This window comes from Peromyscus eremicus, chromosome 5, assembly GCF_949786415.1.
Source record: "Peromyscus eremicus chromosome 5, PerEre_H2_v1, whole genome shotgun sequence".
NCBI classification, from domain to species: domain Eukaryota; kingdom Metazoa; phylum Chordata; class Mammalia; order Rodentia; family Cricetidae; genus Peromyscus; species Peromyscus eremicus.
The window spans coordinates 35,269,202-35,295,934 of NC_081420.1; the positions used below are offsets into that span (position 1 = coordinate 35,269,202).

General features: G+C 35.8%; 1 protein-coding gene across 1 annotated transcript; it reads right to left on the reverse strand.

Moving 5' to 3' along the window:
• LOC131910845 (prolactin-8A9-like) lies at nucleotides 1–25,844 on the reverse strand. The gene is made up of 7 exons (XM_059262725.1): nucleotides 25,731–25,844; nucleotides 24,679–24,717; nucleotides 4,797–5,015; nucleotides 4,031–4,069; nucleotides 3,080–3,187; nucleotides 1,143–1,322; nucleotides 1–189 (listed from the first exon to the last, which is right to left on the reverse strand). Exons 1-7 carry the CDS (start codon nucleotides 25,842–25,844, stop codon nucleotides 1–3), a joined length of 888 nt encoding a protein of 295 aa, XP_059118708.1.
• Between the last annotated feature and the right edge of the window lie 889 nt (nucleotides 25,845–26,733).

Below are 26,733 nucleotides of genomic sequence, written 5' to 3' on the forward strand. Positions count from 1 at the left end.
TTAGCAATCTTTCCCAGTTATTCGACACTTCAATGTTTTGAGATGATTTACAGTGTAGAATATATTATTGTGTAGGCAGAAGGAAAGGTTAAACATTGCCAAAAATTTATCATCGTTGTTATTTGATTTTATAAATGGAAGAAGTTCCCAGGTAGGGAATTTTTCCTTCATCCTTGCTGTAGGATAGGCCTAAAAATCAAAATGATACTCAGTTACTTGTTGATCATATTAGTAATGTTCCTTTCTTATTGTTTCTTATGTGTTCAATCACAGAAATATATTCAGAAATTTTGCTTCCATCAAAGGTGTGGATTTTCATTTGTGCAGGCCAGGAGACCTTCGGTAGTTAGTCTTTTAAAAACTAGGATCAAGACTCATGTGCATCTGCCCTAATATGTAATTGATTGCAGATGAAGTATTCTCCTTTAGAAGCAAACAGAGCAAAAGTAGGAAGTTTGTATTTGACTTTGAGACAGTGAAAGGGGTGCTGTCAGTTTCTCACCCAGGAAACTTTTACAGGTACTCTATATTTGATAGAAGCTGGTATGGACCACTATTCATTCCTATGTTTCAATTAAATCTATTCTCCATGCAGTTTGTGTATGAAAACTTAACATGTGATGGGGATCACATAGTGACTTAATATGCAGAGCCAAGGGATGACTGTGAAAGAGCTGGGCTCCTTCACGCCAACTAGGAAAGGTGTCCTCTAAGTGTACATGAGGAAGTGATGTGTTTCATTCTGATCCATGGAGCAGGAGGTGAGGAGAAGCATCTCAGGGAAGGGTGGACCTGCCAGCAACCTCTTAGGGCAGTGGTTCTCAACCTTCCTAATGCTGAGACCCTTTAATACAGTTTATGTCATGGTGATCCACAACCATAAAATTATTTTTGTTGCTACTTCAAACTGTAATTTTGCTACTGTTATGAATCATAATGTAATGATCTGTATTTTCCAATGGTCTTAAGCGACACCTGTGAAAATGTCATTGGACCCCCAAAGGGTTCATAATCTATATGTTGAGAACCACTGTCTTAGGAGAAGATGATCTGCAAAATGAGGAGTATTTCAGAATACTTTTTAAAAAAATTATACAACCCACCTTTTTTATGAACGAAAATAATTAATAGGAAATTTTTACCTCAGTGAGTATCCACCTAAGGTCATCCAGGAGTTCTTTGTTGTTCTTTTCAATCTCATTGGCTTTTGAAAGAATAGTTTCAGGGACAGCTGGCATGGCACTCAATTCAATCGCTAGATGGAATAGAGGGCTGCTCCAGGCACCCACATAATTGATCAACAATTTTAAATATTTTTTGGTCTAAAAATACAAACACAACAGAACCAATGATTTAAAAATAATTTCAATACAGCAGGTTTGTTGCTTGTGATGTTTATGTGAAAAAGCTGAACTCAAACATGTTTTTACTATGTATATATCACACACATTTTATAGATGTTACATAGTGTGGCAATGTAAAATTGAAACAATTAGTCTATTATCTACAAAATAAAACAAATTAGGATGATTATAAATTAGCATTTTTCTGAGGTTATGTCACCATGTTAGCTTTCCCTATGAAATTCTAACATATGCCTTCCTTTTGACATCTTTATTATTTGGTTATTTTGCCTATCAATTGGTAAACCTCAATACAGGCCAGTAAGATTATACTCAGGAAACATAGATGCCATCAGCTAAGGACAAGTGGCTCAAATAATTTCCCCTCAGGGATTAATACACATCAATAAATCATGGCATTCATTAATGAACTCATTTATGGTTTCTAGGTGAATTTAAGACATTAGAACAAGAATAAAATAAAGAGAGCATGGTACTCATTAATGCGCTTTCCCCTTGCCTCTAAGAGAGCAGGATATTTGTTGGTATGTGTAGGTGAAACACTATGTAGATATGAAGAACATTGGCTTTAATAACAGAATCAATGGGAATCACAACAGACTTTTGCCCCTCCAGTATTTAATGTTCATATCTGATTTAAATTATACCCTCTGTTGATGTTTGTTCCTATCCCAAGTGGTCATGAAAATGAGAGTAGATTGGAGCCTATTAATTACAATAGAAAGATATAAAGGGCATTAAGGAAGGGAGCAGGCAAATGGTAATGGCAATACATGAGAGAATGATGTCATGTGATTAAGACTGACATCTGTGGTTGGATGAAGTGCACACTTGAATTCTTAATATCTATACAAGTGTAAATACAACTTTTCAAAACCTCTATTTCCTTTTTTACTCAAATAATATCACCTTCTGTTAAATTTTTGTAAGTTTCAAATATAGCAATGCTAAAAGAGTGCATTGTGACATGTTTAGCAATATTGTAGCTTTCAAGATACATTTCCTTTATATCTCTGCCCTAATTTTGCCTTATTGTTGTCATATAATATTCAATTTAAATCATATTCAGATATGCTATTACAGAGAGATGAGGAGATGATTGCAATCATAAAATATAACTGCTGTAATATGTAGACCTTCTCATTATGAATTGGAACATTGTTGCATCCTAAGGAAAATAATAATTGTGTCTAACAGGACTATTCTGCTCATCTGCCTTGCAGTTAAGGCATAGAGAATCATAGAGAGAGGAAGAGATTGGTAAAAAATAGAAATACAACCAAGGCAGATTTGAAAATCAAGAAGAGAAGATGTAGTGCACAGTAACATAGGATGTCACCACGAAGAACCCATTAGCAATATACAATAAATACAGCTACATTTTCATAACTTAAGTAGACATGAATTTATAACCATAATTAGCCAATTTAGCTCAAAGTGTCCTATAAAATAGTGAGTGAAACTTCAGTGGCAAGACATGGCTAAAATGCCATCCTCTAAATGGACTATTTAAGAATCTGCTGAACTGTTATTAGGTATTTGATTTTATTTATAGTTTATTGACAATATAATGTGATTTTTTAACATATTTTACCACCATTGTTTTCTGCATGCATGATTACCTCATCTATCATAATGGCTGCAATAATCAGCAGCACCACAAATCTAGTGTATTGCTTCTGGTGTTTTGTTAAAACCCCAAGATGGAAACTCACTCTTACATTTATGTGTTCAGTTCCATGAACTGGAGAGTCCATGATATTAGCGTGGCAGTGTGTTCTTGCCATGTAAACTGTCTGATTCCCTTTCATAAATTGTACAAGCTGTAAATAAAAACAAAACTTCAGTTAGAGTTCAGAAATTATATAAATGAGTTCATGAGCAGAATATTAATGCATTTTGATTGTTATGTAATTTTTAACAATAAGTACTTCATAAAAACAGAAATGAAAGAACTAAGGTAGTGCCCATCACCTAATTCTTTGTCTTTTGGATCTGCAACTTACTTTGGCATTTCACTAAGTTTTGAACCACTTAACTCCTCTTTTGTTCTCCTGTTTTCCCACTCTTCCAAAAAGCTACTATTTGGAAATCAAACAGAGAAAGGAGCAAATGTGTCAAGAACCAAGTGTTTTAATTACCATCTTTCTCTAGTATTTCAGCACAAAGTCACAAACATATGTATTAACCTTCCTATTTTCTGTCAATAAATATTGAAATTTCCTTACGCAGACATAAGAATTTCAAATTTATTCACTTAACACTGAATACATAATGCTATGTAATAAAAATTTATAATAGTTTTAGAATAAAATTGTATTCATTGTGACAAAATTACTCATGAAAAATAGAGTATTTTGTAGAGAACTAAGCAATGAAGAATCAAAATATACAAAATTATTATTAATGTTTATGTGCCATATTATTCATTTTATGATTAATGAAATACTAAATTTACTTAAATATATAATTTAGGATATCTTATTTACTTCTAATAATCAGCTAATTCAAGGAAGGTTAATGGACACTTTTGAAGGTTAGGATGCAGAGAAACTGTCACTTAAAAACAGGAAATAAAAATTCAGTGTAATGCTTTCTTATCTAAGTTGAAGTCATTGACATGAGACTCCTTTGGGGAAGCAACTGGAAAGAAGCAGGGTACTCACCATAGTCGCAAATGGTCCAGAAGAGAATTCATTGTGGAACTGAGTCATGGTAAGGGGGAAAAAATAACATCTAGTCAGTAAAATGACCAACATGTTTCAAACAGAGACACATTCTCTTGAAGACTATCATATTGAAGGTTTGCCTATTTTCTCTTCCTTTGTGTTTTCTGACCATGAGAAATGACTTATAGCAATCAGCAAGAATGAAATCAACCCACTTCTAATCCTGCCCTGATACTGAACAAACCCTAGCACTGAAAATCTTTAAATCACAATTCCTAGTATTTAGGGGCTTCTTGAAAGACTAGATCTCTCTCTCTCTCTCTCTCTCTCTCTCTCTCTCTCTCTCTCTCTCTCTCTCTCTCTCTCTCTACCTCTTTCTTGCTTCTTCACATGCATTAGGTTATCCCTTTTCCAAATATATAGTTCACTACAATTCACATCTTCTACAGTGCTAAATAAAGATGAACAATGGAAATTTGTGATCCTGAATGCAATATTAGGAAATGAGTGTTCTTACTCTAACCACATTTTAAGGGTTTCTACTATAGTTTTTTTTTTAAGAAAAAATAAAATTAGAGAAAACATAGAAAAATCATTAGATCCTTTGAAATTTCATGAAACTATCCCATTGACCCTGTCCATGTTTCAGTAGTTGGTGCTTCCTTTACCTATGAAAGTATATTTTCTGATATTTGGGTCATGACACTTAGTGTCTCATTTACTAGTGCAATTCAAACATTAGCATGAAGGTTAAAGGACATACAAACTCTTGCTGGATTTGCTCAGCAAGATTATGGATGGTTTGAGCTCGGTTGATGGCACTGTTAAAGGTTTCCACAAGGGGCTCCCAGCAGCCCCCAACTTCGGTGTGACACTCGGGAATTGATGCAGCTTTCTCCCACAGGAGCAGGTTCAACACCACCAGCAGCACGAATGTCCCTGCAAAATAGAAACAAGAGCCACTTAGGGATGATGCATTAATCTGAGTTTTTCAAGGCTCAACCATTTCAGAAAAGTTTCATTGGGCCAAAGATTTCTTCACTGCATGACTTTATATTGAGTATCTGGAATAGCAGATAAAACCACTGTGAGTACTTTGGCAATTAATTGCACTTTTCTGTGTAATAGTTTGAGGAACAGGTGGTTTCCTTTTTTTTTTTTTAATTGTTTGAGAAATGATTCTGAATTCTACAAATGTCTGGAAGTGAAATGAACTCTCAACTGGTAGTTTTAAGTCATTCCCTTTAGATAGTTTAGTGTCTTTGAGTTTAAGCTCATTTTCAGATAGCAAACTCTTGAAGAATTTGTAATTTTTTTAAATTTTATTTCATTGTATTTTACAATAAAATTCAGTTCTACATATCAGCCATGGATTCCTTTGTTCTCCCCCCTCCTGCCCCCCTCCCCTTCTCCCCAGCTTACCCCCCATTCCCATCTCCTCCAGGGCAAAGCCTCCCCCGCAGACTGAGATGAACTTGGTATACTCAGTCCAGGTAGGTCCAGTCCCCTCCTCCCAGGCCGAGCCAAGCGACCCTGCATAAGCCCCAGGTTTCAAACAGCCAACTCACGCAATGAGCACAGGACCCGGTCCCACTGCCTGGATGCCTCACAAACAGATCAAGCCAATCGACAATCTCACCAATTCAGAGGGCCTGATCCAGTTGGGGGCCCCTCAGCCATTGGTTCATAGTGCATATGTTTCCATTTGTTTGGCTATTTGTCCCTGTGATTTATCCAACCTTGATCTCAACAATTCTTGCTCATATAAACCCTCCTCTTTCTCACTAATTGGACTCCTGGAGCTCCACTTGGGGCCTAGCTGTGGATCTCAGATAGTAAGATACTAGATGTGGAACAAGGATGACTGGACTGCTACTCACATCACCAGGGAGGCTACCTGGAAAATAGGAGACCAAGAAAGACATGGGGATCACCCAATGATGGAGAGATGGATGAGATCTACATGAACAATCTGGACATGAGTGGGGATAATGAAGGGCAAGGGTTGAGGGAAAGAGAGCTTGGGGGAGCAGGAGATCCCAGCTGGATCAACAACAGAGAGGGAGAACAAGGAATAGGAGACCATGGTAAATGAAGACCACATGAGAATAGGAAGAAGCAAAGTGCTAGGGAGGCCCACAGAAATCCAAAAAGATACCCCCACAATAGACTGCTGGCAATGGTCGAGAGACAGCTCAAACTGACCTACTCTGGTGATGGGATGACCAACCACTCTAAATGTCATGCTAGAAACCCCATCCAATGACTAAAGAATTTGTAATTTTTATACTTCATGTCTGATATCAGGATTTTGGACATTGGGGTTACAGGGTTAACACAGTTTATCTGTTTGCTTTCTCGGTGTGTTAGATCATAAACACAAGAAGATTACTAATCCAAAAGATGAGGAGAATGTTGTCCTAAAAGTAATGTCAGTTTGGAATTGCTAATTTATGATAAAACGTCAATAGAATAACAATTCATTAAAAACTTCAGAATATTTTCTTTAAAGTTAATCTTCATAATAATTCTCTGACAAGATTAGTTTGTTCTGATTGTAATCTGAATATATTTATGAAGGGGAAGATTTCTCTCTCCTTTCTAAATGATTTTCCTAATGGCTGGTTATTGGCTAATGGTGAAAATGGGACACCAACAATCAGGACTTACCCCTTCACCTGGTCATAGAAAGTTCACCCGTGGTTCACACTACACGTCTTTCTGACAGAGAACATAGCCACAGTTCTGAGACTCAGTTTTATTAGAGATCATGGCCCTTCCTTGAAAATAACAAACTTTGTCACTAAGACATTATAAGAAAGCTCTAGTAGCTTGATTTGATCTACTTACTTTGCTGTCTAAAAATACTCACATTTAAAAGTTTTGACAATGATTAGGATTAACTTCAATCTAAAAATTGTTACTCCTTAAGCAGTACAGCACAAGGCCAAAACTTAAGGCTGAAGGAACACAGTAGAGGAAAGAGAAGAACCAACATAAAAGGTAGAGGTCCATAAGATTTGTTGAGAGAAAGTGCTCTTTGATTATGCAATACCAAGTTGTCCAGCCTAAAATCATAGACATATGAGCAACACTAAATGGATCCAGCAGGCTGTTTATATGTATGTATAAACATAAATATAATAATTAAAGAAAAAAACCGCCTTGAACTTTAGAGGGACCATGTGAAAAGGCTTCTGAGGATGTGGAGGAGTGAAATAATATAATATTCATCATGTATGAAATTCTCAAAAAAATTTAGGAATGTAAAAATGTCTTCCTATTGCATTTCAAACATAATATTTTTTGTTATGATCTCCCTTTTTCTACCAAATGACATCTACAAAATATGGCACTTGGTCAGCACTCCTTGCTCTTCTTTGTGTGATGTGATTTGGCTTGTGCTACACTGGAAAAGAGTACAGAACACAAGCTGCCATTTGTCTATTTCAGGCTTCAGAACTTAAAGATTCTTCAGATTTATTCCAACGTGAAAACTCATATACTATACCCAGGAGCAAAATTCTGTCTCTTCTGCCTTGAGATAAGATGAGTTGGACCCACTGACTTTACATCCTTGATAATTTCCAATTTTTCTTTTCTTTTCTTTCTTTTTTTTTTTTTTTTTTTTTTTTTTTTGGTTTTTCAAGACAGGGTTTCTCTGTGTAGCTTTGTGCCTTTCCTGGGACTCGCTTGGAATTTCCAATTTTTCAAACTCTGAAACATTGTCCTTTTGAGCTGTAATATTTGTTCTAGATGTCCTGTGCATTAGGAGTTGTTTAATGATCTCCATTGTTTCTACTCATTGGATACTAGTAACACTTCACTTCTCTCCCTTCAATACAGATAACACAGGCTATCCCTGAATATTGCAAGCATGTCTCAAGCTAAAGGATGTTGAGAATAACTGATCCAATTGTCTCTTCTTCCCTTGTACAGTTGCCTTCAAGAAAAATAATTTTAAAAGATTGTAGAAAGTCTATGCTGAATTCTTCCCCTGGAAAACCATGAACAAATATCTCTTCATACCAGATAGAATAATAAAGATTTCAAAGAAAGAGTTCCAACAAATCAAACTCAAGGATTGAATATTTTTACTTAGAGACACATGGGAGAGAGTGTACTTACAGCTGTGAAGTTGTCTCAAACGCAGCTCCATTGCTGAGAAGTTTCCAAAGAGGATGAGTGCTGTCTCTGGAGAACTGGCTCACTGGAGTCATACATTCAGCTAGTTTCTTCCTCCTATATATTCTAGCAGATGGCCCCAAGGCATGCACAGCCACTGGACAGCAAGAAGTCACATGCGGAACCCCTCATGAGTGAACTATGTCTGTCTATCTTCAGGGAATAATAGCAGTTTTATTACCACATATTTATCTGTGTCTGGATGGTTGTTTTGTTTTGTTTTCTTTTGCTTGTTTTTGTCACTTCTTTTCTACATGTTGATTCTTGTCCAAATGATTTTGGATATCTCTGAAGTGTTCTCGACTGCCTGATGACAGATGGTCATGCCAGACCAGGAGGAAATTGTTGTGCATGACTACTGCCCCCTCCTTAAACTCTTACATTCTTTCTATTATCTCTTTCAAAAGTTTATGGACACAGAGGGATTCTTTATTCAATATTTGACCATCATACCACAGCATTAGTAAATTATTAGTAGTGTTATTATGAATCTCTGCCAGTAATCACTGACTAATTTCTCTATAAAATAAACTGACAGCTACAGTAATCTACATGCCTAAATTAGATGCTTAGAAGTCATTTTGAAAGACACCAAATATATTTAACAGAAGAACTCCTTTAACTCCTCTTGAGAGTCTATGACATCTCAAATAAACGGTTGTTCATTGACTCGAAATACAAAATATGGTTGATTTCTTTGGAATTGGCCTTAATCATATCAGAAGTTTATTTATTTACCAAAAACAATTTGTACCACTATTTTCCTAATGAGTGTAGCTTTATATGCTTGCTGCTAGCATTAGTACTTGAGCCATAGTACCACTGGTGACAATTCTCCAAAAAACAACTCCATAGTCGCTTCCAGACTCTGACAGCCAGTCGACATAGAGGGATCTTCTATCCCAATGCCAACCAAATTTCCTCATATTGTTGAAACAGAGTATTTGCTGCCTAAAGAATTTAGCCCAACCAATTAGGTATGCTACACATCCAAAAGGAGATACAGCTGCAACAATGGTGTGAGGGACCTCAGAAGCCTGACTGTCCAATATCTCTTGGGGAAGGTAACTCAGCCTGCTCTCAGGGATTTAATTCAATAATCATATGGTGCTCAGGAATCCCTGTCCCTCCATGTATGTACACTCTCATAAAAGTTCATTTAAAAAAGCTCATTAAAAGCTGTGCTTGTGTCCTTTCAGATTCCCTTCCAAATGAGTAAAATGTGTAGAGATTGGATTTATGTAATAGGAGCTTTACAGAGACTCAACATTTCCATAGACCTACTATTACCTGTTTCAAGAAACCACAAATTCACTTCCCAATTTTGTTACTACATGGACACTAATCACATCTTAGCATTGGTGTTACACAGGATAAAGCCTCAAGCATATATATATATATCAGTTGTTTCTTCCAATGCACCTGGCTATGTAGAGTAGCATGGATGACATCACTACTTCTTTTCCAAGCCTATAATCTATAGGCAGCCCCATGAACTATTTAGGGTGCTTCACCTGGTACTCTGACATATGATTAGGAAGAGTTGACATCTGGCTAAGGGCCAAAATGGAGCAGAGCACATTCAGACCTGCCTGCCAAATCTACTACCCCTCTAGATGTCTTCCACCTTTTGAGAATCTCTTGCTTCGTCCTATGCCCTGGAGCTGTCTGTCTGTCAACAGTATTTTGGGGAAGGGCCCTGATCTGGATGAGTAACCTCCTCCCCACAAACTCCCCTTTTCTCAACCACACAAAGTCAACATAAATTTCAGTCTCAAGAAAACACTCAAAACCTGATGAGTAGCTTGTGTGCCTGCTGCAATTCACTTCCAGCATTCCTTCCTCCATGAGAGAATTGTGCATAGAGTCCTGTCTGGGACAGAGCTAATTGCCTACCCCTAGGGCAAGCTGGATCATGTTTATGTTCACCAATCTATTTCCTCATTCTTCCAGTGTTGCTTTACTCCAGGACGATTTTAGAGAGCCATGAATTCTAGTCTACTTGGCAAATTGATAAGAACCAACGTGCCTTTCCTATAAGATTTGTGTGAGATGTTCTCAGATTCTCTGTAATGTCCTTGCTTGAAGGCAATATTAGTCAACCTGCTGATTTTATGTGACGTGCTGTCCTTCTAAGACATCTGTTTCTTGCAGCAAGGAGTTCAGTGAAAAGTCCTGTCTCAGCTTCCACCCCATGGAGGACTATTACTGGTTTACAGCCATCCATTTGCTCATAACCACTGCATCTGTCATGGGGTCAGCATTTCCACTGGAAATCTGAGATTGGTCACAGTGTACATTTTGCCACAGTTGACTTCCCTTGAGTCCTCTTCTCAGCTTTTTGTCCTTTCTTGTCTCAACTGCATTAGCACTTTATAAGTGCAATTTAAACCATGTTCCAGGTTCTTATATCCTATCCCTTCTACTGAAAGTGTCATCTTATGCTTAATCATGGTTTGGGAAGAGATAATATACAAACTCTTAGGTCACAGTTTTGGAAACCAGACTGTCATCTCTTCTCACAAAGTGAATAAATTTTTCAGGAATGCAGAATGAGATCGAAAACTGCCTGATACAAGTCAAGGGACTTTTTATTGCCATGCCTAAACACGTGTCTTCTACTTGATTCTTAATCTTTCAAAATGAAGATTTTTTTTTTTTGTCAGTTACCTGACTATAATACTCGGTGGAAAGTTTTGTTCTCTTTTCATCTATTTTGACTTCTAGAAGTGTTTGGATTCTTGTTGCGATCCCTAGATTTGGGAATTGTTTTTCTGCTACATTTTCCCATTCTAGCTTTTGTAAAGTTTACAGCAGTCACTATCACAAACATCTGTGCATGTTTTCTCTCTCTCTCCCTCCCTCTCTCTCTCTCATTCATATATATATATATATATATATATACATACATATACACATATACACACTTACACTCAAAGAGAAGTATTAATCATCTCTAAATACAGCCCATGTCCACACTGAAAAGAGAAAATTACTCTAAAAAAGCCTTGTAGACAATCACAAATAACTCCCATATCCCCACATTTACAGGTCAGCGCAGGCTGCTATTAATGCCACTCTACTAATATGGATTTTCTTGTCACTATTGGCACTTTTGCAGTTGTCAGGTACACATTAATAAAGAAAGAGGACCCTACTTCAAGAACCTTAGATGCTTTTTAGGAAAGAAAAGACAACAAATATAAAAGTGGTACTCTGAGGTATGTACACAGGCTATTTGTCATCTAGAAAATATAAGTAGCAGCACAGTAGAAGTTGTTTTGGAGGAACAAATGATGAGAAGGAAACATGCCATGAGTTGGAATGCATTCAGAAACACAAGTACTCCTGATCCTCAGATGTTCACCTAGAAGTGAGCTAGGAAAAAAAAAAAAAAAACTCTTTCTTCCTTAAACAGCTTTTGTCAGAATATTTTATCACAGAAACTGTTGCTGGAGAATTTCTCTCCAGCTCCCGCCACCAAGTCCCGCCAGTTCCAGAGCCCACTTATAAAATAAACACACAGACTCTTACATTATTTAAACTGCTTGGCCATTAGCTCAGGCCTGTCATTGTCTAGCTCTTACTCTTATATTTAGCCCATTTCTATTAATCTTTACTTTGCCACATGGCTCATGGCTTATTGGTACCTTACATCTTCCTTGTCCTGATGGCGGCTGGCAGTGTCTCCCTCACCCAGCTTCCTGTTCTCTCAATTCTCCTCTCTGTTAGTCCCGCCTATACTTCCTGCCTAGCCAATGGCCAATCAGTGATTTATTTACTGACCAATCAGCAACACACTTGACATACAGACCATCCCACAGCAAGAAACATGACAAGTGAGTCAGTGTTTGTCTCTCTGTGAATGTGTGTGTATTTGTGTTTATGTGTTTCTGAATGTGTATGTATGTATTGTATATGCTGTGTGTACCTAGATGTGCAATTGTACAAGTATCTATACATGTATATAAAAGCCTATACTATACTTCCTCAATCACTCTGTACCCTGTTTTTAAGACAGGTTAGCTCACTGAATATAGAGTTCATTGATTAAATAGACTGGTCAACTACAAGCCTGAGGAATCCCTGTATCTCCACCTTCCCAGAACTGGATTGCAGTCATAGGCAACTTGATCTTGATCCTGCTATTTCTTATAGATTCTGTGTTATTGGTTCAGGTCCTAGAGGAAGTATACAATCTCTACAAACAAAATAGCTTCCTGATGTGGGTCTTAATTTTTGAAAACTTGTGATAGATAAAATGAACTACTAACAGTTCTGAAATATTTATTTGTTTTAACATAAACTTTTCAAACTTTATTTGCCATAGTAAAATTGACAGACATAGGTAGTTCTTAGCCTTAGATTGCAGAACTGCTTTTTAAGTCTGTTAGGTTAAATAAGCTTCTCAACACAGTTCTCAGACAGATCGCACTGCAGATGTCACTCAAATTAGGCTCCCTTTGAATCTCTAGTGGTGATGTAAACTCTACTGGGAACATGCTTGTGAAATATGTACTACTTTTCTTTTTACTTATGAATTATTAATTTTTTACTTCTGTAGTAATTGCTTAATTAAGAAAAAAGTTGAAGAAATGAAATATGGTAAAGAAACAGAGTTTCAATATTTTGTATCAATATTTTAAGAACTACATTAAGATATTTTATGTCTTGAAAATAGATTTAGAGAAGGAAACATTATATTTTACCTTAAAATATAAGTGGTTTAGTTATGTTAATTGTGAAATGTGACATAAAAGTGGACAGGAGGAAAACCCAGGATTCCTCAACCTTATACAAAGATCTATAGGCTATTAGGGAATTGTGAGAAAGGAGAAATACTCTTCTCCATGGAAGAACACATAAATTGAATACCCAACACCAAATGAAACATACATATAAGTGACATTATGCAGACTGAACAGTTTGTATTTATTTACTTAGGAATATGTATGTATATTCATATACATATGCATATACATATATAACAACAATTGATGAAGAAAAAGAGGCCATGAATTTGAAATAGAACTAGGAGGGATATATGAGATGTTATGAAGAGAGGAAAGGGATGAGGAAATGATGTAATCATATAATCTCAAACAAAATAAATGAATTAAAAATAATTGAAAATTTTTTTTTGTTTTCAAATGTTTTGTTCTTTTGAAAATGTTCATTTCAAAGCTGGTGTAGCTTTCAAGATTTTGAGCACAAATAATAGAAATCTGAGGTCTTAAAAATGGTTCCCAATGTTTCCTTTTCTTTTCCTGTCTCTACTGTACAAATCAGTTGTGATTATGACAGATGATTTTCATACAGAAGAAGCTATTTTGCTGCTTATAGGGTATTTTTGAAAATTGCTAAGGAGATAAATTCTGCTACTGAGCTTTCCTTACCAGTAGATTAGAATGTATGCAGTCAGCAATCATTAAATATGAATACCATTTTAGTGATAGATGTGTATATTTATTTGGTATTCATTTACCATTTGATAATAACATATGAAGAGATGATCCAATCATTGATGAATTCTGAAAATATCGGGTTGGTAAGTTTCCATTGCTGCGACAAAACACACAAGAAATACATCTTAAATGGAGTAAAGGTTTATTTTAGTTCATAGTTTCCAAGGGTTTAGTCAATTGTCACTTAGTCCTGTGACAGCACTGTATATTATGGGTAGATGCAGCCTATTTAAATATCCATGGTCAGGAAGGAGGGAAAGAGAGAGGGGGAGAGAAAGAAAGATTTTTTTTATCTTTTTCAAAGTATATACTCAGTGATACAACTTCCTTCTACCAGGTTCTATTTCCTAAATTTTTACCAGTGTTCTGTAGTTCCACAGGGTGAAGACTCCAGCTTCAAAACAGAAGCTTTTGTAAACTACTGCAGATACAAAGGGTTACACAATGTATTGTAAACTTTCAGAAAGCTGGACACAAGTTCAAAGAGAATAGGCAGTTCTTTGTGGTATTCAAGTCCAATGAGGAACAGGGAAGACAGTGACTTCTGTCTTGTTACTGCTTAACTACGGTAACTCTTCTCTTCTGGTACAGTACATACTTAAAAGCACTATTTGATTAGACTCAGCTTAATGATGTTTTATGTTATAATGTTAGTAAATTTGGTCCAGTCAGTGATATATAGGAAAATAAAGTTCATGAGCAATTGGCCATAAAGTTAACTGGCCTCATCTCAGTCTCTTGGATTTTACCCTCATTTGTTTTTCCATCTATTCTCATTCTCTGAACATCCCTTGTTGTTTCTGTGTGCTTCCTTCCTCTGTTGAGCCCTGGGTTGCTGATGGCTGCTTTGATTTCTTCTGCACTGGAGAGTCCTTGATGAGTTTCTTTTAGAGTGTCTGCATTGAATGTAGACTCACTTGCCCCTCTTCTTCTATCAGTTATGCAATCCAACAGCATAGCCCATTATCATCTTCATTCTAGTTACATAATCAAATTCTAGCTATCTCTCTTTCTTGTAGTACTATGTGCTGCTGTCCCATTACTCATACAATGATTGCAGACTCAACACTGATAGATATCACTGTCTATGATAGAAAGGCTTTAAGCATCAGGGGTTACCATTTCTTACTCCACAGTAATATCTACAGAAAAATTTTAAACATTGATTGTTTACTAATGCCTTATTATAAAACACATCTCCTTTTACTAAAAGTCAGTGTATGCAAATGATATAGGAATACTGAAGAGTAATTGATGAATATATTTTTTCCTTTTTTGATCAATCAGCATTTCATCAAACCATCAAAGCCATGAGGCCTTGAAAGAAAAGATTTAATCATTTGGTAATTTCTTTGCTGTTTGTTTTTGTTCGTATTTTCTTTATTTAGCAGTATCCACTGCTGTGACATTAGTGCAATAATCTGCATATTATCTAACCCTTCCCTCCAAGTTCAGCTAAAACTACTGGCAGCCAGATTTTTTAAAACTTTCTTTTGGTGTTTGTAGTGCCCATAACACTAGGTTTCAAAATATCAGATGAATATTTGTGGTGTTTATTTCTTTCTGTTTTGATATCACAGCTCTTCTTCCTACAATAAAATGATTGTTTCCTCTAATGTCACTTTATGTTGAAGTCCATAGACACAAGCACACATAATCTCATTAGAGAGGCCTGACTGCTATGTTCTTCTTAAATGTATTTTCCTTCTTTTTGCTGATTCTGTGTAACACTTATAGGAATAATAACTTTTCTCTGAAAAGTTTGATTTCAGTTATATGCCACTTTTGCACAGAGACATTTCTCTATCATATACAATTGAATAACTGGCAGTATAAAGTTCATGCTTTATGTAATACTGTGAAATTTACATTCCTTAGAATTGTCAGTCATTGCCCAGTTTCCTCCCTGTTTAGTTATCATCATACATTCATAAACTGACTATTGAGAAATCAAAACTAACTTATATAATGTATAGTAAACATAGAAGTCAGGCAATGGTAGCATATGCCTCTAATCCTATCATTTGGGAGGTAGGGATCTGTTATCTCTGTGAGTTCAAAGCCACACTGGGAATAGAGCCAATCATGGTAACACACGCCTTTAATCCCAGCACTAACCATAGAGGTCTGTAGGTTTGTACAGATAGACAGGAAGTGACAGAGCTGGGCAGGAAGAGGAAGTGATGTAGCTGGACAGAGAGCAAATGAGATAGCAGAACAGACAGTCATATAGGCGTGGGTATATAGGAAGTAGGTCTCTTTGGAGACTGAGGTATTGGTGAGGTGAGGTTAGCTTGTGGCTTTTCCAATTCCTCTGATCTCTCAAGTTTTCACCCCTATATCTGGCTCCAGGTTTTTATTTAATAATAAAACTGTCATGTTTTGAATAATGGGCCAATGGTATAGAAATGAAATGTTTACTGGGATTTGTTTTAAAATATTCAATATATATTATCCATTAAGCTATACAATGTGAAGTTTATGGTAGCTAGAGTTTTCTAATGAGACCTTGTCTCAAACAATGAAGCAAGTTACATTCAACTATGTATATTTAAAAAAAAAAAAACACCATTTAGAAATTCATCTACATCCCTGGATCTCAAGATATATATCCACCTTTTGAAGAAATAAGTTTGAAACATGTCAGAGCAATAATAATTTTGAACCTATTCAAGGGAAAATAGAGGAACTGATATATTTTGAAGCATGGTGTTCAGTTGTATTAAAAAAAAAAGAGATCATCACAGGGAGAATGCAGATTCGGTGCAAATAAGCCTGGCTGTGAGGAAACCAATAAGTTTACCTGAACTGTTGTCTTATAAGCACCAGGAATTTTCATTACATAGCAAGACTTATTCTTGAATTTTGTCATGGAGAGTGGTCTAGTTTTGATTGTCACCTAGAGCTCTAACAATTCAATGAATGAAGGAAAAGGTACTTTTGATGCAATGAAACTTTCAAGAAAGTAGGTAAGATGAGAAAAGGCATGTGGAAGGAGAAGATGGAATACAAGTTTTATATGTGGTTCTAAAATTTAAGGTACTTTTAGGTGATCATAAAGTTTAGTATCCTAACACTATAGATTCATTGATAGTAACAAAGTATACTTACATCATCATAGTGTCAAAGCACACCATGCCTTTTGAAGGTTTTCTTTTATTTAGTCTTTCTTTTCTTTACCCCTTCCGCCAACATTCCATTTTCTCAATTTCATCTATTGTTTTCATTTTCTATTTATTAGAATTCCATCTGGATGGTCTCTCAGTATCTGGAAATCCTTGTAAATCTCTGATGCTTGGAAATAGAACCTGGCAATCCATCTTTCTCTAGGAGCATCTGACAGTGTGATGGGTCCATATCTTAGGTGGCTTAGACATATATGACATAAGCTGAGCTCCCATCAACTAATTATAACTCTGAAGACCGAAGAAGTCAAATATCAGATGTTTTGACTAATTGTATTGGATGACTATCAGGATTAGTGTGCTACTCAGGAACATCTGAGTGAATGAATCTAAGGGTGTTATTCCTAGACAAAAGTACACATGGGATTCAAAAGAAAGGAAGAATGGCATCTCATTCCACAGGTGATGAGTGCTAATTAATTCAAGATGCTAAGCTAGCTTGTATCCATATGAACAGGAGGAGAAGAACGTAGGTAGAGATCCCAATGGGGAGTCAGCAGTGATATAATACTATTGCTTCTTGACTATTCTAGTAATCCTGATACAGAAAATTCCCATGTCCACTTATCAGAAAGATCACTTTGACCACTATTCTCTAGTACTATGGATTTATCATAAAGGAAGCAATGCCAAAGGAAGTAAAGGACAATGCTAATGTCAGAACTATAGGTAGGAAAATTCAGCAAAATTATTAATACACTGTATCTTGTGGTATTCTCCCAGTAGGTGTCCTTGGAGAGCACCAAAGTGACCTTTGGGAGAGTCAGTTGCCACTGAGAGGAAATCAAATTGTGATCTTATCTAAAATAGGTCTTTCATATCGATATGTAAGTTGGAGATAAGAGAAATTTTCATTTCCCCTAATCCTCCACCCCATTCTATACAAATCAAAGGACTGTATATGGAACAGGAGGAAGGAAAGGGAAATTGTTGAACTGACCTTCTCTGAATTTAATGGTGTGTGACTTGATTCACAAGAGTACAATGTTAATGTCTTAAGTAATTGGAATTTGAGCTGACACCAAACCAAAGAAGCCTTGTTAGACTCAGGAGTAAAGAACACATGAAATATATCTCAGAAGATGCTGAGGAGAAGTAAGAAATGTGGAGGTTTTGTTGTTGTTGTTGTTTGTTTGTTTGGTTCACAGTTTGACAATACATCATGAGGCAGATATTTCATTGAAATTGAAATCAAGAAGAAAGATAAGTGTTCATATCTTATGGCCCATTCTGAAGGAAGACTGATTTTCCTATCTTACAAACATCACTTATCACTTACTTTTCTCCACCTAACAATGGAGCCTTGTTAGATTTCACTGATTCTATGTCTGAAAATTGCAGTAAAATTTTCTCCTTTTGATTTCATGGCCTCATTAGCCATTGGTAATTGTCTAGTTCAAGGTGTCAGCACACCAGGAGGTAACGCCCTGATGGGTGAATCTCCATTAGACAAGGCCCCTAGACCTCACACCCCAGGATGTCTTTTGCTTTTGCTGTTGTGCCTTTACATTTTTGTTGCTGCTATGGCCTGCCAACAAAAGAGTCGGCTATGAAAAAATACTTTCTGCTTGTTCATGTTCTGTTAATATATAACAAGTTACTTAAATATAAATGTATATGGGTTATTGGGGTAACTTTGTTTTTAATCATGTAAGGGAGATTTAAAAAAATGTGTTTTTACCTGCACTCTGAAGGAATTTAGCAGAATGCCTGTATGGGGTAGATGTTAGAACGCACAGCTGTTTTTTAGAAGTACCTTGACCTTAAAGAATCGTTGTGTAAGACAGTGATTGTTTTGCTGGAGCAGCTTTGCAGTCATCTCATCACTTTGGTCACAAGAGACCTCAGGCACACCTAAGGCTCTTGTATTACTGTGTATTGCACACAATGCATAATAAAGAAATAGAGTCATGGAAGCATGTGATGCTCTCCTTCAGTAAGACATGTAAATTAAGATTAGAGACCTTGGTATGAGGAAATATTTTGTGTAACAATCAATAAATACACCTTGGTATGGCTGTTCAGGGTTCAAGCCATCAGAAGAGATTAGACCTTCCTGCTGTCATGTGGGTCTTAAAATTTCATCTTGGAGTGTCTTTTTTTCTTCAACTAGCAATGGAAGAACACAGAAAGAACACACAAGAATAGAGAATAAAGAAAGAAATCATCAAGAGAGAGTTTGAGTGTCTTTTTCCCTAACCCCCTCAGATAAAAAAAAAAAAAATCTAATACATGCTGATGCTGTGGATTTCCATTTGAGCCCTGTGCTGCTGGAGGCTGGCTCCCCAGGCACTGATACCTCTTCATGTCATGTTACTAATACCAAAACAAACTCAAATTCTATTATATACACAATTTCATGGTAGAGACTTGGAATTTATGAACTTACCATACTATTTTTTGGTATGTAAAGGAGATAGGTGGTGAGAGAGGGTGGGAATGAGCTGTTATCAGTAAAACACTGGATATTGACTTTGTACAGTCAACCTTCCATGTGTTGCTAGTGTTTGGAAATTTGATTTACACAGGGTCTGCCTGCTTTCCCTTGTCAAGATGGATCCGGACTATGTCCCAAATAATGTTTAGGAACCATGAAAATCATTAAAATTATTACCTCCGAGATGATTTTAGGAAAAAATATTGCTGTCAAATAAAATCTGTCTTGCTTTTTTATATGATTTGCTAAGTCATCAATGTAAATTTTTGAGGCTTGACTGAGTGAAAGTAGGAAGAAGCCAATTTCATCATTTGCCAATCAAACATCTATCCCTTCTGGTAGGAGGGGGTCCATGCTACTGATGTGTTTAGTACTAAATGAATGAAAGATATTAATAACTGTCGCATTATACATTGACATATTTAAAGCACTATTTTGTTTTTGTGGAGGCATGTTATACTCAAGCACACATGCAAAAATCATTAAAAATGGATCATTAAAGAGTATCAGTCCTCTAAGTTGTAGCAGATGTCACCATGAACATGCACACACCTCAAGAGTCTGAGATAAGTGTTAACCTTATCTGTGTCAACACAAAGGCATTAGGACAATTTACAAAGAGCAAAAAAAATGTGATTTTTTCCTCCACTGATTGTAAGGATGCAAGCTATGACCTGACAGGGTACTCTTCATTTCCTTCCATTTCAGGATGAAGCTAATGACAAAATTAATAGTCACATTATTACTGTTTGTGTTGGATTGTCCTTTTCCCTTTTAACCATTATCATCAACATAAATCCAGAGTCAGAAGTGTGAATTTTCATGCGTCAAAGCCTGGTTACCATGTATCCTTCTGGTCGTCTGAAAACTAGAAAAAAGACTCAAGTATATATTTTCTCAGATGAAACTGATTCTAGATAATGCATATTCTTTTGTGAAAAGTTACACAGAGGACCAAAAAATTGACACTTGTGTTTGTGCAAGGCACAACTGAAGGACTGGTTGTATCATCTTTCTCACTTTAGATGCACAGAGGCCAGGAATGGTAGATAGTTGAGAACAACTCACTTTGCCAGGAAAGGTACTGCCCTGGTGACTATGAGGAAGAGCTCTATCAATTAGTGGCCAGGCTACAGATAAGACTTTGTGCATAAACTGTGTTCTTGCAGAGTGAAGTGTTTCAAATGTTATCGTTCTCCACATATGTCACATCATTCAAGGAGAAAAGTAAGAAGACTGCTCACCCTGCTGACTATCCTCATGATGCTCTCTTGAAGCTCTTTGTGTTTTACCTCAATATCTTCAACTCTTGATAGAATATCATCAGGGGCTCCTGGCATAGCACTGAGTTCCTCTAGTAAGTGGTGTAGAGGGTTGTTCCAGGAATGCAATATGCTATCGGTTTCAGAAAGTCTTCAAGCTATGCAACAGTAAGTAAGCAATCATATTGACATAAATGAAGTTGATTGTGATGCACTGCATTTTTATTTTAATCAGAAAATCATAACTAAAATGTACATTTGTAATTTTGTGGATATATAGAATACAGTTTGTAGATGAAAATTATGTAGAACTGTGAATTTCAACAAATTCATCTATATTTTGCTAAATAATACATTATCTTAAATAATAACTTTTTTCCTAATAAAATATCATGTTGTTTTTATTTTATTTTCCTACTGAAATTGTACCATTTGAACCCCCTTTAGGTCTTGCCTATAGTATTGTGTCCAGAAGAAACCAAAGCTTTGTTGGGATTTGGTAGGTGCCCAAAAGACCTGATTCAGAAACATAACTGTCACAAATGTCAGTGTCATATGGCTCAAATCATTTTCAGTCAGATTTGTAATAATGAGATGGTTCACAATTACACTCATCTAAGATGGTTAGGTTTTAGGGGATATGAAAACAAAGATTTAATGAAGAAATCATGCTGTACATGAATGTGCTTTCTTCAGTCTACTTCACTCTCTGTCCTTGCCTCTAGCAGAGCAGTCCATCTGTCAGCATGAGCAGATGAAGATCAATGGCACAGTGTTGCCTTTATTACTAGCATCAGTGGAAATCTCAACGGAGTTTGACTTCCCAGTGTGTGCCAGGATCATACATGAAGCCCAGCTGTGATTTCAAATACTTGTTGTGTTGTTATCTGTAATCAATTCTGTGGTAATAAATATAAATAAATATAAAATCTAGAAAGGTATAACACAAACTTTGTGAAGGAAAACATATAAAGATATGAAGGAAAAGATCATACCAAATAGTGACAGATCCTGGGAACAGTGAATGCTTAACTTAGAGGAACTACAGACTCCCAATGTTACTGGGCATGCTGGTGGTTAAAATTCTGTATTAGCCTCCTAAATCTTCACTTTTTATTTCTCAGCTAGTATGGTGATATTTCATTTTGTGAGGACACTGGAGTGAAGTCAATATAATAGTTTATGAAGTGTCTACCAATGCCAGTGAAGAACGTCATTAAAATATTATTCCTTCTTCTACCTTCACTTCTCATTATTACTTCCATATAATGTTCAAACCAAATCAGTTCATGATAAGTTATGGCAAAGGTCATACGGGAATGATCATATCAATTATAAGTTATAGCTGCCATAATAAGATGATCTTTCCAACATTTTTGAGGACATGGTTTCATTTGGAGGAACATTAAATAGTACTTGCGTAATCCTCATGTTTGAGTCCTTTCAGTAAAGCCATAGGAAAAGTCCATAAATCAGAGAGTAATAACACATTCGTAAGATGCAAACATGGAATCAGGAGATTCTTGAGAATTAAGAGGAGCTGATTTAATGGTCAGTAGTATAAAATATTGCCAATAAGGTAGCATTAGTAATATACAATAAATATAACTACATTTTCATTCTTATGGATATACATGAATGTATATTTAAACACAGATACCCAATTCAGGTCAATCTCCTACAGATTAGTAAATAAAATTGGTAGCCAGATATTGCTAAACTAGGGTTATGTAAATGGACAATTTATAACTCAGCTACAAAACTGTTTCATTATTAAAACTTTATTTTCTTATAATTCATCAACTATGTAATATGATTTTGTATCATTGCTTACTCTTTCAGCATTTCCTTGTAGGGGTGATTATAACACATATATAGTGCTCATAATGACCTACAGAACAGCTGATCCAGTATACTACTTGAGCTCCTTAAGATAAAACCATGGACTGAGGACTCACTGAGATCTTTTTGGCTTCCTCTTTTGTTTCTGGGGTGTTGAGTGAAAAAGTATGGCAGCTGTTTAATGTCTTGAGCATGAACTCTTGGTCTTTGAGTAATCCTAGTGTCTGTAAATGTTAAAATAGAAACTGAGTTAGTTGTAGTTCAGTCAATGATCCATGATCAGAATATGAATGCATTTAATAAATGTGTAATTTTAAATGTGAGTGTTAAATAAACCTGAAATTAAGGAAGAAAATGTCTATTTTACCTACTCTTTTCTCTTTAGATACAAAATTTCAGTTTCTTTTCATCTAAGTGTCTAGCCTATGAATTACTTCCTTTCTCATGGTTCCTGTGTATCCCCATGCTTCTCAATATTTATGTTTTGAAGTGAGGCCTTTTAAATAACAAAATAATTAATATTTTAAAGCTCATTTTACTCTGGGATTTGAGTTAAAACTCGTTACTCTCCTGATTTTTTGTTACTCAAAACTAATGTTTCCTTTAACAAGATATTGTTAAATTAGGCAATTCTTTCTATTGATGCTGAATATATTCAATTATATCTTGCAAAGTTAATCATAAATACTGAGTGGAATTGTGTTACTGTTGATATAATAGTTATCAGGTCTAGTATTTTTTAAAATGACTAAACAAGAATAAATTAAAATACAAAAATATGATTTAGTATGTATATATCAATTGATATATAAGTATTAAAACTTTTATTTAACTATATTATTTTTCAATATGTTATTTAAAATAATAATCAGATATTTTGCGAAAGTTTATTGGATCACTAGGAAGTATAGGCAGTTAATGGCTGTAAAATCTAGAAACACAAACTGAAAGAAAAACATGTGAATAAAAATAAATTGTGAGTGACTTTTATTACTAATGTTGAGATATATTTTCTGCTTGCCATTTGTTGGATTGAGGTCTAATTTATTTTCTCATCATTGAACTAAATAACTAAATGTCCTTGTACAAATAAAATACAACCATCAAGCAAAGATAAACTACTTACTTCTTTTTCCCCTTTTATTACTAACTTTTTTCATACAACATAATTTGATCATATTCTTTATCCACTCTCAAATAATTATAAATCCCCCCTACCTCCATACCCAGTAGCTCTGGTTTGCTCTTTTTTTTTGTCTCTTTGAAACAAAAGAAAAAACAAAACAAAAGAGTAGAAATAAAAAGAAACAAAAATAAGATGAAAAATATCAAAACAATATTCCTCCCAAACACCCCAAACTCAACAACATAGAGTCTGTTTTGTGTTGGTCAATCACTTCTGGTTTGAGGCCTCTCCTGCAGTGTGGTTGATTTACCCCATTACACTCCATCAGGGAAATCAGATTCTTCCTTTCCCATCAGGCATCAATTTCAAATAGTTTCTTGGTTAGGAGGGGGACTTTGTGGCCCTCTCCTTAAGACTAAGTGATTTATGTTGAAAAGGAAAAAGAAAGATCATGAGCTAGAGGTGTAGGGCCACTCTAAGAAACAGTTTCTCCTAGAAACAACAAGGAGATACACATAGTAACTCACAAAAACTATGCCTACTTCTAAACCAGTCCTCCTGTTGAATAAACTCTATTAAAAGAAATATATATATATTCTCCTAGCATTAGGGGGCTTCCAAAAAGCTAATCCATCAATACCTGATATGGTTTCAATTTATGCTAGCTCTTTCAATCCATGGAATGTAATACATAACAATGAAATTCTCATCTCATGGAATATCTGCAGTATACTCAATAAAAATGGCAGAGGAGATTGCCTCTAAAAAAGAACAGCAGAGTTCTTCACCTTGGGCACATTTTAGACCTCTCTCTCTCTCTCTCTCTCTCTCTCTCTCTCTCTCTCTCTATATATATATATATATATATATATATATATATATATATATATAGCATTTAATATAAGATTGTAGGAAGATAAATTTACCAAAAACTTGAGATTTCTCTGCATCTATTATAAATCAGAGATTCCCTATATGGTCCTACTCTTGTTCTACTATTCCTGACTGATATTTCCTTTCTTCTGGAGGTATACTATTAGAAATTTGGCTCATGGTGGTTTCTCATCTAATTGTAGTGCAATCATTGGCTCCAAATTTTTTTTTTTTTAAAGAAAAACTATCTGAAGTAGGGAAAGTACTTACAATATTAAGGAACATGTCTGACGAGAAGGCATTGGTGCTCTGAAACAAGAGGAATGAAAGAAAAATTTATAAGTAAAAGATAGCATAAGTGCATACTTATTGCAATTGGAGAGACACTTTTCCGGGATGTCTATTGGCGCATTCAAGCCTTTTCCTTCCTTGGTCTTGACTGTTCTTGATCACATAACATACAGTTATTAGGAAGAGAGAAACTGTTTGTCCAGCCACCCTATTGTCTAAGCATTAACTTTAGGAATGCATTAGGAATGTTTTAAAAATTTTCCTAGCACTTATGGGTTTTAGAAAAGCTGCTGTGGATATCGCTCTGTATAAATAAAATGCTAATTGGCCAGTAGCCAGGCAGGAAGTATAGGTGGGACAAACAGAGAAGAGAATTCTGGGAACAGGAAGGCTGAGCCACCCGACGCCAGCCACGTCCAGGGAACAGCATGTGACAGGCACACAGGTAAAGACACAGAATATGTGGCAACATCTAGATTAACAAAAATGGACTGAGTGTAAGAGCTAGATAGTGGTAGACCTGAGCTAATGGCCAAGCAGTTTTAAATAATATTAGCCTGCATGTGTTTATTTTGGTCTGAGGGCTGTGGAAACGCAAGGGCACAGGAGCCGGGTGGACACAGGAAAACTTAAATTACAAAAAGCTATGACTTTTTTCCCATCTTGAATCTATTGTAATTTAATTTACTACTATTCTATTCACCTAATTCATGGCTGTGCACTTGATTAAATAACTATGCTTCTTTAATGAAGAAGGCAATAGACTTGGCCTCCTACAAGCAAGATCAGGAAGTGAGTGTTCTAGAAACTTTTTTAAAAAAGTATTTATTCTTTTAAGTCATTTGTTTGTAATTCTTTAAGAAGTCATGAATTTCTTTCCCTGCTTCTTGGAGACAGATGCTTGCTTTCACATATGAAGGTGTAGTACCTGAATTTTAGCTTATGAAGATTTCTGTTAGATTGTAATGCACTACCACTACTGTTAGGGACATCTATTGTTGAAAGATACCTGGGACCAGTGAGGTACTTACGAATAGCCTTCGAATTTCTGTAGCAAGCTCACTGATGTTCTTGGACAATATGATAGCATCATCAAAATGGTCTTTGAGGGACACTTCACAATTGCCAAACACACTGGTATCCATGGATGCAGAGGCCGTGTTCTCCCACATGAGGAGGCTTGACACCAACAGCATCTGAGTAGTCCCTGATATACAGAAACAAAATCTCTGTTGAGATCCATATTTCTGTTTCTTGCTTACAAAAGCACCTTTATAAACTCTGCCCAGTCTCCTCCATGATACAGTTCCCTCATATCCTGCTGTATTAAGGAATAATCATATTATATGGTAAAAATTAATTTTGTTACTACATTTACACTGTCATATTTGAAGAAGTTGATGTGGCAAAATATTGGTTGGCTATCAGAAGCGACATTGAAGTTTTTTAACATTTGACCATAAGTTAATTCTAAGTGAGTGTTTTCAAATCATTCACCACGGATGATTTAATTTTGAGAATTTATGCTGAACTTCAGTGGTCTTATTCTCCAAGGCTTTGTCTCTAACTCAGCAAGCAGTGTTTGCATTTTGTCAAGGACAGTACACTATCTGTTTGTTGTATCTTTGTACCCAATAAGAGTAAAGACATGATTACTTGGTTTTTAATAATAAAAGTTATGAGAATTCATTAGTCATGAAAGCATACTGTATGCTGGATTTGCTAACTCCCAATAAAGCCATGTACTGCTATTTTACCAAAGTCTTAGGCTGTGTTTTCTGTGAAGTCGAGCTTTACAATAACCTTTGAGTAGGGTGGGCCTATGTAATATCATCAAACTGTACTGATGAAAGAGAGTCTTCCAAGGTTATGTGATTTTTTGCTAAGCCCTATTAATCAATGCTGATAGGCAGAATGCCAACACTATGGACTCTCTGCCCCACATGGAACTTTATGTAGTAGAGAGCTATTTCAGCTTTGACTTGGAAGTACTACCCCCAGTGGTAATTGTCACGTCTACCTATGACCTGCCAC

Coding starts and splice junctions, on each gene's coding strand:
- LOC131910845 (XM_059262725.1), bottom strand. CDS start 25,844: ATGGATACCAGTGTGTTTGGCAATTGTGAAGTGTCCCTCAAAGACCAT. Junction 3,188..4,030: donor CTGGACCATTTGCGACTATG/GTGAGTACCCTG, acceptor TTTTATTTACAG/CTTGTACAATTTATGAAAGG. Junction 190..1,142: donor TTAGGTGGATACTCACTGAG/GTAAAAATTTCC, acceptor TTTGATTTTTAG/GCCTATCCTACAGCAAGGAT.